This window comes from Grampus griseus, assembly GCF_964374135.1.
Source record: "Grampus griseus genome assembly, chromosome: 20".
Lineage (NCBI taxonomy): Eukaryota > Metazoa > Chordata > Mammalia > Artiodactyla > Delphinidae > Grampus > Grampus griseus.
In genome coordinates, this window is record NC_139014.1 from 57,624,537 (window position 1) to 57,637,938 (window position 13,402).

The 13,402-nt window shown below is 57.2% G+C and overlaps 1 protein-coding gene across 1 annotated transcript in view; it reads left to right on the top strand.

Annotated features, from left to right (window-relative positions):
* Positions 1 to 7,352: 7,352 nt before the first annotated feature.
* TMEM132E (transmembrane protein 132E) overlaps positions 7,353 to 13,402 on the top strand; it is a gene marked incomplete at both ends in the record, with an annotated part of 50,644 nt that continues 44,594 nt past the window's right edge. The window contains one exon of the mRNA XM_082679803.1: positions 7,353 to 7,419. Coding sequence (XP_082535929.1) covers positions 7,353 to 7,419 — 67 coding nt within the window. The remainder of the gene's footprint in view (positions 7,420 to 13,402) is intronic.

The following is a 13,402-nucleotide window of genomic DNA, read 5'->3' on the forward strand; positions in this document are numbered from 1 at the left end:
ACCTGCCTTGAGGAGAAGGTGGGGAGGCTGTGTATGTAAAGCACCCAGCAGAGTGTCTGGCACTCGGGGACCCACAGCGGAGGGCAGCGGCCTCCAGGGCAGGCTAACTCCCAGGACCGGGCAGAGAAGCAGCCCAGGGAGCTCAGGAAGCCTGGCCCTCGAGAGGGGAAAGGAGCCCAGGTCCCACAGGGTAGTAACCGAGCCAGCGGTGGGACCAGGAGGGGGGCCCCAACCTACTGCAGCCCTCCTTGGGCACCAGCAGATGGCGCAAGGCCGGATGCCCAGGAAGTTTACTGAATATGACCTAGAGGCTTAGACTGCGGGGTCGGGGGCCAGGACCCATCACCCAAAGCAACTCCAGATTTAAAATTAGAATCTATTACCCCAGAAGCAACGGAAGAGTTTCCTTGGACGCCCCCAACTCCAAGGGACTGCTTCTGTGCTGGCACTGCTTCCTTTGGGGTTATTTTTAGCTTGTTTTCTCAGTAATGATTCTTTTGGGTGGATTTCAGGGTTGTAGCTGTGTGCTCTCTGGGAGACGGGGAGCGGTATTCGTACAAAAAAAAAAAGAGGGTTTTTATTCATAGTAATTCAACTGGATTTGTAAAGTTATTATTAAGCATTTGTCACCACAAAAGTCACTTTGATTTGGCTTTCCTTGGAGCTGTTCTCCCTGCCCAGTTTTGCTTGCTTATCTTACATAGGACCCCTAGGAAGTTTAGGGGGCCCATCAAGGACACACAGAAAAAACCAGAGACCACTCTTCACAGAAGGAGAAAGGAGAAGGCAAACCGTTTGGGGTTTGCCTCCCAGGGAGGAACATGATACTGATAATAATGATACAAAACACGCACAGAGTACTCGCCAGTTACTGCTCCCAGGTACTTTGCAACACTGCCAGGTAGGTACTATCACTATCCTCATTTTAGAGCTAAGGAACCGGACAGGAGACGTTAAGTAAGTTGCCCAAGGTCACAGAGATAGTAGACAGCAGAGCTGGGATTTGAACTCAGGAAGTTTGGCTCCAGGAATTAGACTCCGAACCACCTATAGACAGCCCGTGGTACCTGTCCGTGAGATTCTGAGAGACAGATGGGGAGGTGGAAACAAAAATGCTTTCACTTAGCCTGAGGATGGGGTGGGGGGTGGAATCTCCAAGTGAGGAAAACACTGCGGTGGGCCCAGACTCTCTTTGAGTGTCCCCTGCTGTTGGATTCCAAGGTGGACTTAAGGAGTCCTCGGGATATCATCTTGAGAGGGCATTTTTAATCCTACGTGCTCTGAGCAGGTGAAACGAACACAGGCTTTACAGGCAGACAGAATCAAATCCCAGCTGTCTCACTTTCAAGCTGTGTGACTTTGAGCAAGTTGCTTTGCCTCTCTGAACCTCAGCTTCCTCATCACTAAATGGAGATAATATTTACATACTGCTCAGGATTATAGTGAAGATTCAAAAAGGTAATGGATAGGGAGACACTGCAGGACACTGGTGTCCAAACTATTGCCTTTTCTGCCGTTCATTCATTCGTTCGTTCGTTTGTTCATTTGTTCGTTCATTCAGTAAACATTTATTAAACACTTAAGGTATGTATGGGACTGTGTTCAATGTTGTGGGAGACTGAAAGATGAATAAGACATAATCTTCGTCCTTAAGGATTTTATAAGGAGAAGCTAAGAGAGCGGGTGAATTCCAACTACAAGGCAGACAGTGATTAATTCCCTCTGGAGTGATGAGTAAGGCTTTGCAGAAAAGGCCCCATAAGGAAGCAAGGAAGGAGGAACAGGTACTCCAAGCAGAGGCAACCACAGGCAAAAGGCACGAAGGCACAAAAATGTACAGCCTGTTTGGGGGAGAGTGGCCAAGGGGGGAGAAGGTATGTATCAAGCAATAAATGCAGATCTGAAGAATTGGGGATTAATCCTATAGGCAGTGGGTAGCCATAGATGGTTTTATAGCAAGAGTGAGACAGGAGGAAGCTGAGAATCAGATTTGGGAGGTGGGGTGGGAAATTAAAGCAAGGATTCCCATGTTAAGGGAGCAGGAAGGAGAACCTGAGTTTTGATCCCAGCTCTGAAATGAGTTCCCTCTGTGAAGTCAAGCAAATCACCCATTGCTCTGGTCTCATTCCCCCCTGTAACGCTCATGGATTTCCTGGATGGCCTCTGAAAATCATACAAATCTGTGGTGTAAGGGCTTCCTCCCCCTTCGTGGCTCCCCTCTCATCTTCCCCAGCAGCTTTGGGCAGTCTCTACCCAAAGCAAGAATCCTGGGCACTGCCAACCCCAGGAGCCAGGCGGAGCTGGCTCGAAGGCTCTGTGGCCTTGCAGGCGACAGCTGGGGAGGCTCTGGGGAGAAGTTGGGCCCCTGCTTCTTCCTCTTCCACCTGCACCTGGCAGCCAAGTTGGCTAATGAGAGAGGAGTTGAGTAAGTTGTAGGAACGTCATGAGTTGACTGCCATTTAGCTGCTGGGCTGTGGCAAAAAACGCACGCTTGTTCACTTTGTATTTTTCTCTCTCTCTGGCTCTGGCTCTCTACTTCTCTGCTTCACGTTTGATCAAAGCTCTGCCCTGGAATTAAGTGAAGCTCTGTTGGGGGTGGGGAGGAAAGGATGGGAGAGCACAGCACAGCCAGCATGGCCTGAGTCCAAATCCTCCCTTGGCTGCGTGCCCGGGGGTGGTCCTAGCTTACTGTCCCTGTGTGCCAGAGGGAGGAGGGATGGGGGACGCCTAGATCAGAGTTTGGCAGAGGGTGAGGGTTGGAGAGAACGTGCTGCCTGCCGAGGAACTCAAGGTGGAGTGCTCTAGGGAAATGAGAGTAGAAACCCTAAACAGTTCAGGGGCCAACTCATCTTGCAAAGAGTTTGTGTGCGTGTGTCTGTGCGCACGCATAAGCTGATAAGATGCTTTACAAGCATCTCCGAGTCTGCGACCATGTACATGTGAAGTTGTGTGTAACTGAACATAATAGCCCTGGGAGTGCATGTCATCACAGGCATATACCTTTGTGGGCAGAGGCCATGTGCCCACTTGCCTCTCCAGCATCCCTCCCCAGTGCCCCCCCTTCCCAGCTCTCCATGCTCCAGCCTTCCGTTTCCTGATCACACTGTATCCCCCCTGATGCCGCGCCCTTATAAAAGCTGCTCCCTCTTTCTGTAACAGCCTCCTCTCCTCTCTCTTCTCCCCTGGCCCACACCAACTGGTCTTTCCTTCAGCGCAGCTCAAAGCTCACCTCCTCCAGGAAGGCCTCCCTTTTCCTCTGCCAGGAACCTTAAGAATCTCTGAACCCCTCCCCAGCTGAGCCAGACTAGGATTCCAGGGGGATCCCAGGAGCACCCCACACACACACAAACAGTGAGCTCCCCTTAGTGAAGGCCCACATTGACCTGTCCTATCTTCTTCTGTGGGCAGGGGTCCTGAAAAACAGGGGCACATGTCACCAGGTCCACCGTCGTGGCAGGTCAGGCAGTTTCTGTGTGGGTCCCTGATGGACATCCATGCAGGGAACAGGGCCCAACTTCTGCCCGGCTGCCTGGCAGAAGGCTGGGGTTGTTCTAGGGTCCATGAAGGTGGGTCCACATAGAAGGTACCGGAAGAATCTGAGGCTGAAATTACATATTCCCTAATGATAGCAGGCTGCCCCCACCCCCAACCCTTCCTGACTCTGGGTCTCAGTCTTCTCCATAAGATGAGCAAAAATGCTTGCATGTTTATGCCACATACTTATCACAGCTTGTAATCAATCACAAGCTTAGTGTCTGTCTTCCCCTCTAGAATGGAAGTTCCACGAGGACAGGCTACGTCGGTCTTGTTCACGGTTGTGAGCAGTGGCTGTGATATCAGAAATATTCACCATATTGTGAAAGGGAGGGAGGGGGAAGAGAGGGAGGGAGGGAGGAGGGGAAACTGAGTGGGCAGAGGGAGATTGAATTCCTATTATCTAAGGGCTCTGGGTTACGGGGTAGGGCTAGAGAGAAGAACCGGAACACTGTGCCCAGTCTGCGGAGGAAGCTGGGAGAGTGGACTGAAATCTCTGACCCACATCACCGGAGCAGTGGGTCCTCAGCTCAGAAAAGCAAACTTGTGTCTGTCCTCTGGACTTACTCTTTACAAGCCCCGTGCCCCTTCCTTGTGGGGAGGTGGGCAGCGGTAGGAGACCTCCCTGCTTCCGTCCTCCTCCTCCTGGACCCCCACCCCCACCCCAGGCCAGTCTCAGGAGGTGGTTCCTTTCCCCCTTTCTCCCACACAGAGGCTGGCTCGCCTCTCAGTGGGATGGTGAATAAGCCCTTGGGTGACGCTAGTTGCCATCAGACATTAGGGGCCTAATGAGAATCATCTTCCTTGACGACTCCAGCACCTTCCATCCCCAGGGCCGCCAACAGCCCGGCCAGCCCTCCCCACACTGCACCTCCGAGCTCCAGACAGACGTGGGATATGGGGAGGGGCGAGAGCCGCTCTCCGCAGGCCCCTGTGCCAAGCTGAGGCGGCAACAGCCAGCAGCCCGGGAGGAGGGAGGCTTCCGGGAAGGCTCCAAGCCCATTTTCCAAAAAGAAAATGTCACTTTTCTAGATGAAAAGGAAACTCACAGTGTCGAGAGTTCTAGGACTGAGACAGGCAGATGAGGGACAGAGACGAAGCGCCCCAGCTGGCCTTGCTCTGACCTACCTCTTCCCACACTCTGTCTGGCTGAGTGAAGAGATATGAGGGGCGGGGGGGGGGGTGACCCTGAAGATACACACACACCCCCGGCATACGAGCTATGTCCATAGGATTGAAGACCCTCTTCCTCCAGAGTAGAGTGGGATTGAGAGCCGGTCCTTGGGGGTTGGGGCGTGATACCCAACGATGCTATAAAATCATTTCTATTGATCCAGTGCCTGGCTGACAGTGGACGGTTGACTCGTCTGGTCTGATCTGGGTTGCGCTCGAATGGAACGGGCCTGACGGTGGGAAAGAACGCCACCCCCACCCCTCCCCCTCGGCAGCAGGTGCCTGGGTGAGTGTGCAAGAGGACAGTTCCCCACCCCCATCCCCATGTCCCTTTAAAGGCTGGCAAAACAACTTGTAGGAAGGCATGTCCCCTCCTCTTCGTGTCCCTCCACCCCCAGCAGCGGACAGGTTTTGCAGGAGCTGCGTCCCGGACCCATCCCCAAACGGAGCTGAGCCGGCGAGCTCCGGCGCGGCCCGAGAGGGGCTGGGCGCGACAGCGCGGCTGATTGATTCCCACCCAGGGCTCCGAATAGCCACACGCAGACTCTGGGGGTGGGGATAGGGTACCCTCTATGCGCGCCTCTGTCCGAGAGGCCGTAAAACACCTCTGGCCACCAGCGAGGAGAGAGCATCCTTTGAAAAGGGACAACAGTGGCTGCGGTGGCGTCTTCCCCGGGGGAAATGTGGCCGCCGCAGCCGGCCGGCCCCACTGGGGCCCCAGCGCTAGCCTGCTCTGGGGAGGAAAAATAAAACATGAAACAGGGGTTAGCGGAATCGTGAGGTCGGCCCTTGCCCAAGTCTCATTAAGGAGACGCGCGCGCTCCCAGGCTGGGAATGCGGAATGGACACGTGGACAGGGGAGGGGAAGCTGGGGCGCGAGGCAGAGGTGGGGGGGCGTCTCCGTGGTGCGCGAGTCGTGGGCCGCGCGCTCCGGGGCCACGTGACCACGGGGAATCGGGGAGGGGAGGGGAAGGGAGCGAGCGCGCCAGGCTCCGCACCCGCTACTGCCGGGGTGGGCGCTGAATCCCGGACGAGGGAGGAGGGAGGGCGAGCGCGAGTGTGTGTGTTTCTCTCGAGTCATTTACGGCGGAGCAGCCGGCGCGATCGCCGAGGAGGCGGCGGCAGCGGCGGCGGCGGCGGCGGCGGCTTCGTGCAACTGTGGCTCCCCCCACCTCCTCTTCCTTTTTGCTCCTTGATTCTTCTTCTCCCCTCACACTCGTCCATGGGGAGCCGGCCCCCCTGCTGGCACCTCCTCTCCACTCGGCCCTGTAGGCACCAGCTGCCGCCTCCCTGGCCACGGGCTGCGCGGGCGCCCGGTGCCCCGGCCCCTGGCGTGGCGCCGGGGTCTCGCCGCCCGCAGCACAGGCAGGCGCGGCGCTCCGCTCACCCAAAGTGACTCCGAGAGAGAGAGAGAGAGAGAGAGAGAGAGAGAGAGAGAGAGAGATAGAGAGAGAGAGAGAGAGAGGGAGAGAGAGAGAGAGCGAGCAGATGCCCGGCTGCACCGAGACATCGGGCATCCGGGGGCAGGGCGGGGGCGGCGGGGAGGAGGAGACATCGGAGACTCTGAACCCCGGAAAAGTTCAAGGTTTGTGCAGGTTCCCCCGGGGAAGGCGGAGCAGCGTGGCCCTCTCCTGAGACAGCGAGACCAGGGAGGAGAGGGGGGCGACCCGGGGCTGCCGCGGGCTGGCCGAGCCCCTCTCCATCCTACGACGCTCACGGCCAGGAGGCTGGAGTCGGCGCACGGGGCAGGAAGGTCTGGGGTCAGGCGCAATAGCCGGGTTTCCCGCTCACTCGCTTCTCCAAACCCCATCTCCATGGGGCAGCCCGTTCCAGCCGCGCCACCCTCGCGCCAGCCGCGGTGCCGCTGCCCAGGCAGGCGGCGCTGAGCCTGCCTGTGTGGAGCCCGGGCCCTGATCGAGACTGGAGATAGCGCGCTGGAGCCAAGCAGGGAGCTCGGCGAGGGGACAAGCCGCGGGCTGCCCATCTCGGGCATTCGGTCCGGGCGTTGCCTCGGGTCGTGGCGACCCGCGTCGCCGGTCTCATCACTGCACGGAAACTTTTCCTTCTCCAGATGGATTAAAGTTGCCTGGATTTTCTCTTTCTCTGCGAAAGAAATCATTCATTTGCACCTAACCTGGGATTTTTATGCTGGAGGTGCTGCTGCAGGGCGTTCAGAGGAAGGAAGCCGCGATATCCATGTGGGGTTACTACCGAAACCGAAGAAACTGAGGTTTGCATCGGAAATCTGCACCCTCGAACGAGTTCGGATTCGAGCGGGACCGCGGGGCTGTGGAAACCGACACTTGGCCCTAGGCAACCCGCGAGACGCCAGTGGCCACCCGGCCCCAGGAGCGCAAGTGCGGCTCCCCCCTAGCCGCACAGATCCTGCAGGGGGCACCAGCCGGGAGGTGGAGGCTCCTCCCGCCTGGTGCTGCGACCCCACCAGTTCCGAGGGTGTAGCCGGCGGCGCCCGGGACGCCCCCTCCCCTCAAAGTGTCCCCGAATTTCACTCCCTGGCCCCCAGAGCCTCAGCAGAGACAGCCGGGCGCCACGGCCACCAGAAGTTGGATGTGACCAAGCCCAGCCTGGGGCCAAGTCGTCGTCGACCGTTGCCCCCTCGGCCCCTTCCCGCTCCTTCCTCGGCCATGGCCCCAGGGATGCCGGGCCGCGGCGGCGCCGCCCTGCTCTGCCTCTCGGCGCTGCTCGCCCACGGTGAGTATCGCGGCGCGGACTCGGGAGTGAAGATGCGGCGGGAGCCGCTGGAGGGGGCAGAGAGGAGCCTGGAGAAGGAGAACCTCCACCCCCGGGCTCGCAGCCGCCGTTGCCAGCTTAGCATCTCGGGCGGCAGCTCGAGTTACCTCCAGCCCCCAAACCCTTTGGCGGGAGCGGAGGCTGCGAGGCCCGCCCTGGGGACCGAATCCGGCCCCGGAAAAGGACGAGAGGGGGTATCACTGCAACCTCCTCCTGGTTAGAGAGCAGAGTCCAAACCCGGGAGTCTGGGGGCGTGTCCGCCCACGGAAATCTAAAGGGACCCGAGGGATCCGCTGGATCGCGTCCGGGCCGCCCCTCCTGCCACTCCCAGACCGGCAGCCGGCGGGGCTGAGGGCTGCTGGGACCGCGGTGATCGTGTCTACCCCCACCCCTGGCGCGCAGGCCGGTGCGGGGTCGCGCCGCCCGCTGCCTCGCTTCCTGCGGCGGTCCTGGAGAAGGGAAGTGGACAGGGGCCCGGGGATCGCCTGCCCGCCGTCCTGTGAGCTGCATCTAAATGGCCGGCTTAGCCGAGCCAGAGGGCGGGGGTCTGGGCTGCGGGCGGAGGGAACGGGCTCTACGCTCTTGCGTTCTGCAATCTGTTGCGTCTGCTCCCCAGGCTCGCCCCGGGCTCCGCGGTAAAGGGGGTGGGAGCCGGGGTTGGCGCTCTTTGGCAGTGGGACAGCAGGGGTATGGGTGGGGGACCTAGGGTCGCGGAACAGCCCCCCAGAGTGGGAACTCCGATCCGACGGGAGGAGGCTGCAGCGGGCCTTCCGCAAGCTGGAGGCTTTCCAGGAGGCGAGGGGCGCTGACCGACGGGGGAGAGAGAGAGCTGGGGGGGGGGGAGGGGAGAATGGAGAAAGAGAGGCTCTCTGCCCCCTCCCAACGGGAAACGAGCGGAGCGGGCACATAGTTCCCCAGCCAGCAAGGGATGGGGGACTTGGCTGCCCCACGCCGAGGGGTGAGCCTGGACAGCCTGGAGAGGGGCTAGGATGGAGGGGGCAGTGGGCTCTCCGCGTTGGCGGAGGACCTTCCATGTACCCTGCTCAGCTTTTGCCCACGTCTGCCTGGTCCCTAGGAGCCTGCCCAGGCGGACCGTGAGCGCGCCCAAGGTCTCTAACCAGCGGCTTCTCTCACCCAGACCAAGGCTCCTTCTCAAGGTTGAAAGAATAAGGAGAAGAATGGGCTCTGGGAAGCTAGGGTCCTGAGGCTAGGATGGAGTGGGGAACAGGCTGACCTCCCTCTACGAGTAGATTGGTTCTCCCCGGCTTCAGCGAGGGGGTGGCTCGGGGTTGGGGGGCTGTTTTGCGTTCATTTCACCAGGCACAGCCAACCTCAGTTCTTTATCAGAAGAATGGGCAGGGGGAATGCTGCTGGGACCCAGAAATCTCGGGCTCCGTGTGCAAGACTGAGGGTGGGGAGGAGGTGGGGAGAGGGGACTCTGGATGTCTGCACGCTGGAACTGCAGGGGCTAGGCTTGTGACCTGGACCCAGTGAGCAGGGAGTTTGGGGGCGCAGCAGGAGGAAACCCAGGTCAGGCCTGGGTCTAGGCGTGGTTCTGCCCCCATCCCCTGCGTCTTGCTCCCAGAGTTCCCTTCCAAAAGCCCAGCCATGGCCTCACCTCCAGGCAGCTCAGACACTCTTATTGGATTCCGACGGCCCACCTTTCTGACCCCTCAGCCTCCGATTAAGGATCCTTTCCCCTCCCTCACCTTCCAGAATCTTGTCGACGTCCTAAAACCCAGCCCCAGTAGGGCCTTGCTGTCCTTGCATTGCTTCTCTTGGAATAAATCTGCCTCCTCTTCTCCTTAGATATCGGTGTCTTCTCTGTACCCATTTAGTCCTGGAGTGGTGGAGGCAGGTGGTGGGCTTATTCTGCTCTGTCCCCCACACAGCCAGTGCTTAGCACAGTGCGCGGGACACCCAGGGCCCAGGATTGGCTGGCGATTAGAAGGAAGCTATTTGAGGAGGTGGAGCCTGGGTCCCCCACTGGGCAGGCATTTCCCCCCGCTGATTATCTGTCTCCCTTTCCAAGTTTCTTCCCTGAATCCCCAGCCCATGCCTCAGACTCCCCTTCCTTAGGGAAGGGTACCAGCAGATGCTCAAAGCTTGGGGACCCCACCCCAGATGGATAAGGCCAAAGAAGTTCCTCCCACAAAAATACATCTCGCCTGGGTTTCCCCTTCAGGAATACCAACACCCACCCACCCAAACGATGCCTTTATCAGGAAAAGGGTACATGGATTTAGTCTCATTTCAAGCTAACTCTTGGTAGGGTTTTCTGGGCTCTTCAAAGATGCTGGAGCGGGGGTACAGTTGCACTTTTTCATGCCTGGCAGGCTACCGAGGCCACAGGGCTCTGACCACACAGCCAGACGGGGAGCCAAATAGCCTGGGTTTCTGACTCTGGCGCCATCGGGCAGGGTGACCTCGGGCTGCCTCCCTCATGTTCCCCATCTTCCCCAACAGTGTGGCCCCTGGCCCATCCCTCCCCTTCTCACTCTCTGCCAGGACAACTGGGCAGATACCATGTGTGAACGGAGCCCCACTACCTTTCAGGGCCCAGCTCAGCCTCTGGGGTGGCAGCCCCTACACTGCTGTCAGTCTCAAGGCTTCTGTCAGAAACCATCTGAGAAGGCCACTTTCCTGCATCTGGTCTCTGGGGAGGTGTTCTGCTCCATTTTTAGTTTGGATAGGAGTTTAGCAAGGCATGGTGGTTGTTTAACCTGTTAGAGGACTGATTGTGTCAGCTTCCTACTCAGTATCCTTCACTGGCTCCCCACTGCCTGTAGGATCAAGGATATACTCTTTGCCCCCTCAACATACAAGGCCCTCTGTAATCTTGTCTCAATCTACATCTTCACTTCTGCGGTACTGCCCCCTCTCTATCCTCCGTGCATCTTATGAGATATCACTCTTTTCAACTTCCTGCCTTTCTGCTTTTGCACCCACCAACCCCTTCATCTGGATTACCTTGCCTCCGGAAATCCCTACCTTGCCTTCAAAGCCCAACTGAAACATCACCTCCTCCAGGGAGTCTGCCTAGATTACCCTTTGGCTGCTCATCAGCAGCTCCTAACCCCCAACAGAAGTAATTGGTCTTTTTCCTGTGCTGCCTTGGCCCTTCATGCTGCCTTCCCAGCACTCCTCAGGGACGGCAGTGTGTGTGTGAAGGGTATGTGTGGGCATATTTTTGGGCATATCTATACATGTACCCCTCCTGATCCCCACACACTTGCATTTAGGGCAAGAGCCATGTCTTCTTCGGTTTTGCCCCACTCTCCAGTGCTTGGCACATAGTAGGCACTCAAAAGAAATGAATGGGGTGTGAAGATAACTCTGTTGGGGGCCCTCGCAGTGTCAGTTGAAAAGGGAGCTCTGGGGTGTGAGGCAGAAGAGGGGAGTGGGAGGAGACAGACAGAGACACCAGGAAGAGAGCATGGGGATGGGGCAGAGTTGTGCCATACCCCTTGAGTGGCCCGTATAGGATATACGTGTCTAGGGTGACGTGTTGTAACACGGATGTGAATGTAGTGTCCCATGATGCTCCGAATACGTGATCTCAAATGCACGTGTCCTCACCGTTGTGGTCACCAGCCTGACTTCTCTTCCGGGTTGTGTCCGTGCTGTCCCCACCCCACCAATTACCCAAGTTCTGGGCTCCTTTGGAGATGGAGGGAGGACACAGCAGGAGGACAGGGTCAGTGCTGGCCTTGGGAGGCTCCCTCACTACTGGGAGTGAGGAATGCTGCTTCCCGCTCCCCCCTCTACACACACCCATTTTCCTGGCCACATGGAGCCTTATGCCACAACACAGCCTTGTTAATGTTTAAGACCAGTAGGTGGGGATGTGTTATAAACTTGGTGGCAGAAAATGAGCTGTATTGGAAATCCATTCTGAGGATAGTGCTTGGCTGAAGGAGGGAAGGCCACTTTGCAACACCAGGACGGGACCCGGGCATCTCCTGGCCCTCCCTCGGGGCTTGTCTGAAAGTGATAGACCCCAGGCCTGAGATCGGTAGTGAGTGCTTGTGATGCTGCAGAATCTGAGAACCAGAGAGGCACCAACTCCAACCTGGGGCAGAAGGGATAGGGGGCGGGGTGGTCTCTCTTTGTTGCCCTACCCACAGTGATGGCCATTCACAACACCGAAACTAAAAGAGATCACAGAACCTCCAAATCCAACCTTTGTGTGGATGTGGAAATGGACACTCGGAGAAGGAAAGGGACCGGCCAAGGTCATCCTACTAGTTCATTCTGGAACCAGGACCAGCACCAGAGCCCAAAGGGGTTTGCTAGATTGGCAGTCTGCCCCAGGCCCCTCGGCAGAGATTCCACCACCTCTGTCATCCCCTCTGTCTGAGGCTTCGGCTTCATACAAAGATCTCTGGCCTCAAACTAGCCTCGGGTCCCAAGCAGTCAAAGTAATCAATCACCAGTAGTGTTAATAAACCTTGCCAAGCGCTACAGAGGGCACATGGAGGGGCTCAAGACCTGATCTTCGACTCCTTTTCATGAGCTTGAAGTCCAGTTGGGGGGATGAGAAAAAGGCCCGCATTCTGAAATTCCAGGCGGTCTGGATCCCTGGGATCCATCATTTAGAGGTTCAAATCCTGACTTTGTCATCAGCTTGCTGCGTAGCCACAGGACGGTCACCTCCCTCTCCAAGTCTTGTTTTCCTCCTCTGCAGAGTGAGAGGAGGCGATGCCCGCCGAGCCCCCTTCCAGCTCACTTGTTCTGCCACAGAGAAGCCTCTTGTCGCCTCCCTTGTCTCTCCGCCCCACACCCATGCTCCTTCCACAGAGGCCAGCCACAGACGCTAGCAAATGGATGTGATTCTTCCTCCCCGTTCCCTCCCCGGGGTCTTCCTTACTTCTTCCTTGACAGTGCTCAGCACAGAATTTTAATAAGAGATTAATGAACCAGTTGTGGGGTGGCTTTTTTGTTTTTTTGAAAATAAATTAATTTTTCTATTTTCCTGCTCTGTCTTTTTAAATGAAAAGTGGGCCTCCTTATCATCAATTCAGCTGGCGGTGCCATAATCCAGCAGTCCCCAAGGATGGGACAGTGTATCCGGGAGCACCGACTCTCTGCCAACTACGGCATCAGTCTCTGGAGGACCAATGGGCTGCCGGGGAGGGGGCGGGGCACGCACTAAGACAGGTGAGGCCGGTGTGGTAACAGAGGGGACAAGCCACTCTTGGGAGATAGGCTGAGCGTCCAGAAGTCATTATCTCCTTTCCTCTGCCAAGTTTGCCCCTCTCTGCTCCTCCCCCACCGCCTCCCCCCCAGGTCCCCCCCTCCACTCCACTGCCCCAGGCCCTGCTGGCTGCCAGACAACCCAGCAGGATGAAGTGGAAAATGGAAGCAATTACCTGGATTATTCAATGCTTGTTGCACAAATGAATGAACGCAAGAATGAATAATTCAGTGCAGAAGAAAAAAAGGGTAGAAAAGGTAATTGAATAAAACCCTTTTTGGTCCAAATTATCTAGATAATTATCTGCCTTTGGAAAGTTCTGCTTTTTATCAGACTTGAATCCTTCCTGCTGCATTTTCACCCACACCTTTTTTGGCCTATGAGAATGGGCAACTGGTTACTCTCTTCTCTTGTGTGACTTCCTGTTCAACTCAAACTGAAGGGCAGTGGGCAGGTCGTGTGCTAGAGGAATTTCTCAGCTTCTGTTTCCTGAGCCCATCTCTCAGGATCCTTAGAGCTGGGAGAGTGATGTGCCCAGGATCACCTGGATAAATGGATGACACTCAAACTGGTCCGGGTTCTCAGAGGCATCCCCATCCAAGGATCCAGGTCTGGACAGCATCAGACCTTACAGGGCGAGCCCTTAACCCTGGGAGAGAACAGGCAACCAGGACACCCTCAAGCCCAAACCCCTCCCCAGGAACACAGCCCCAGAGGTGGTCAGCCCTTAAACAGAATCAGCCAGAG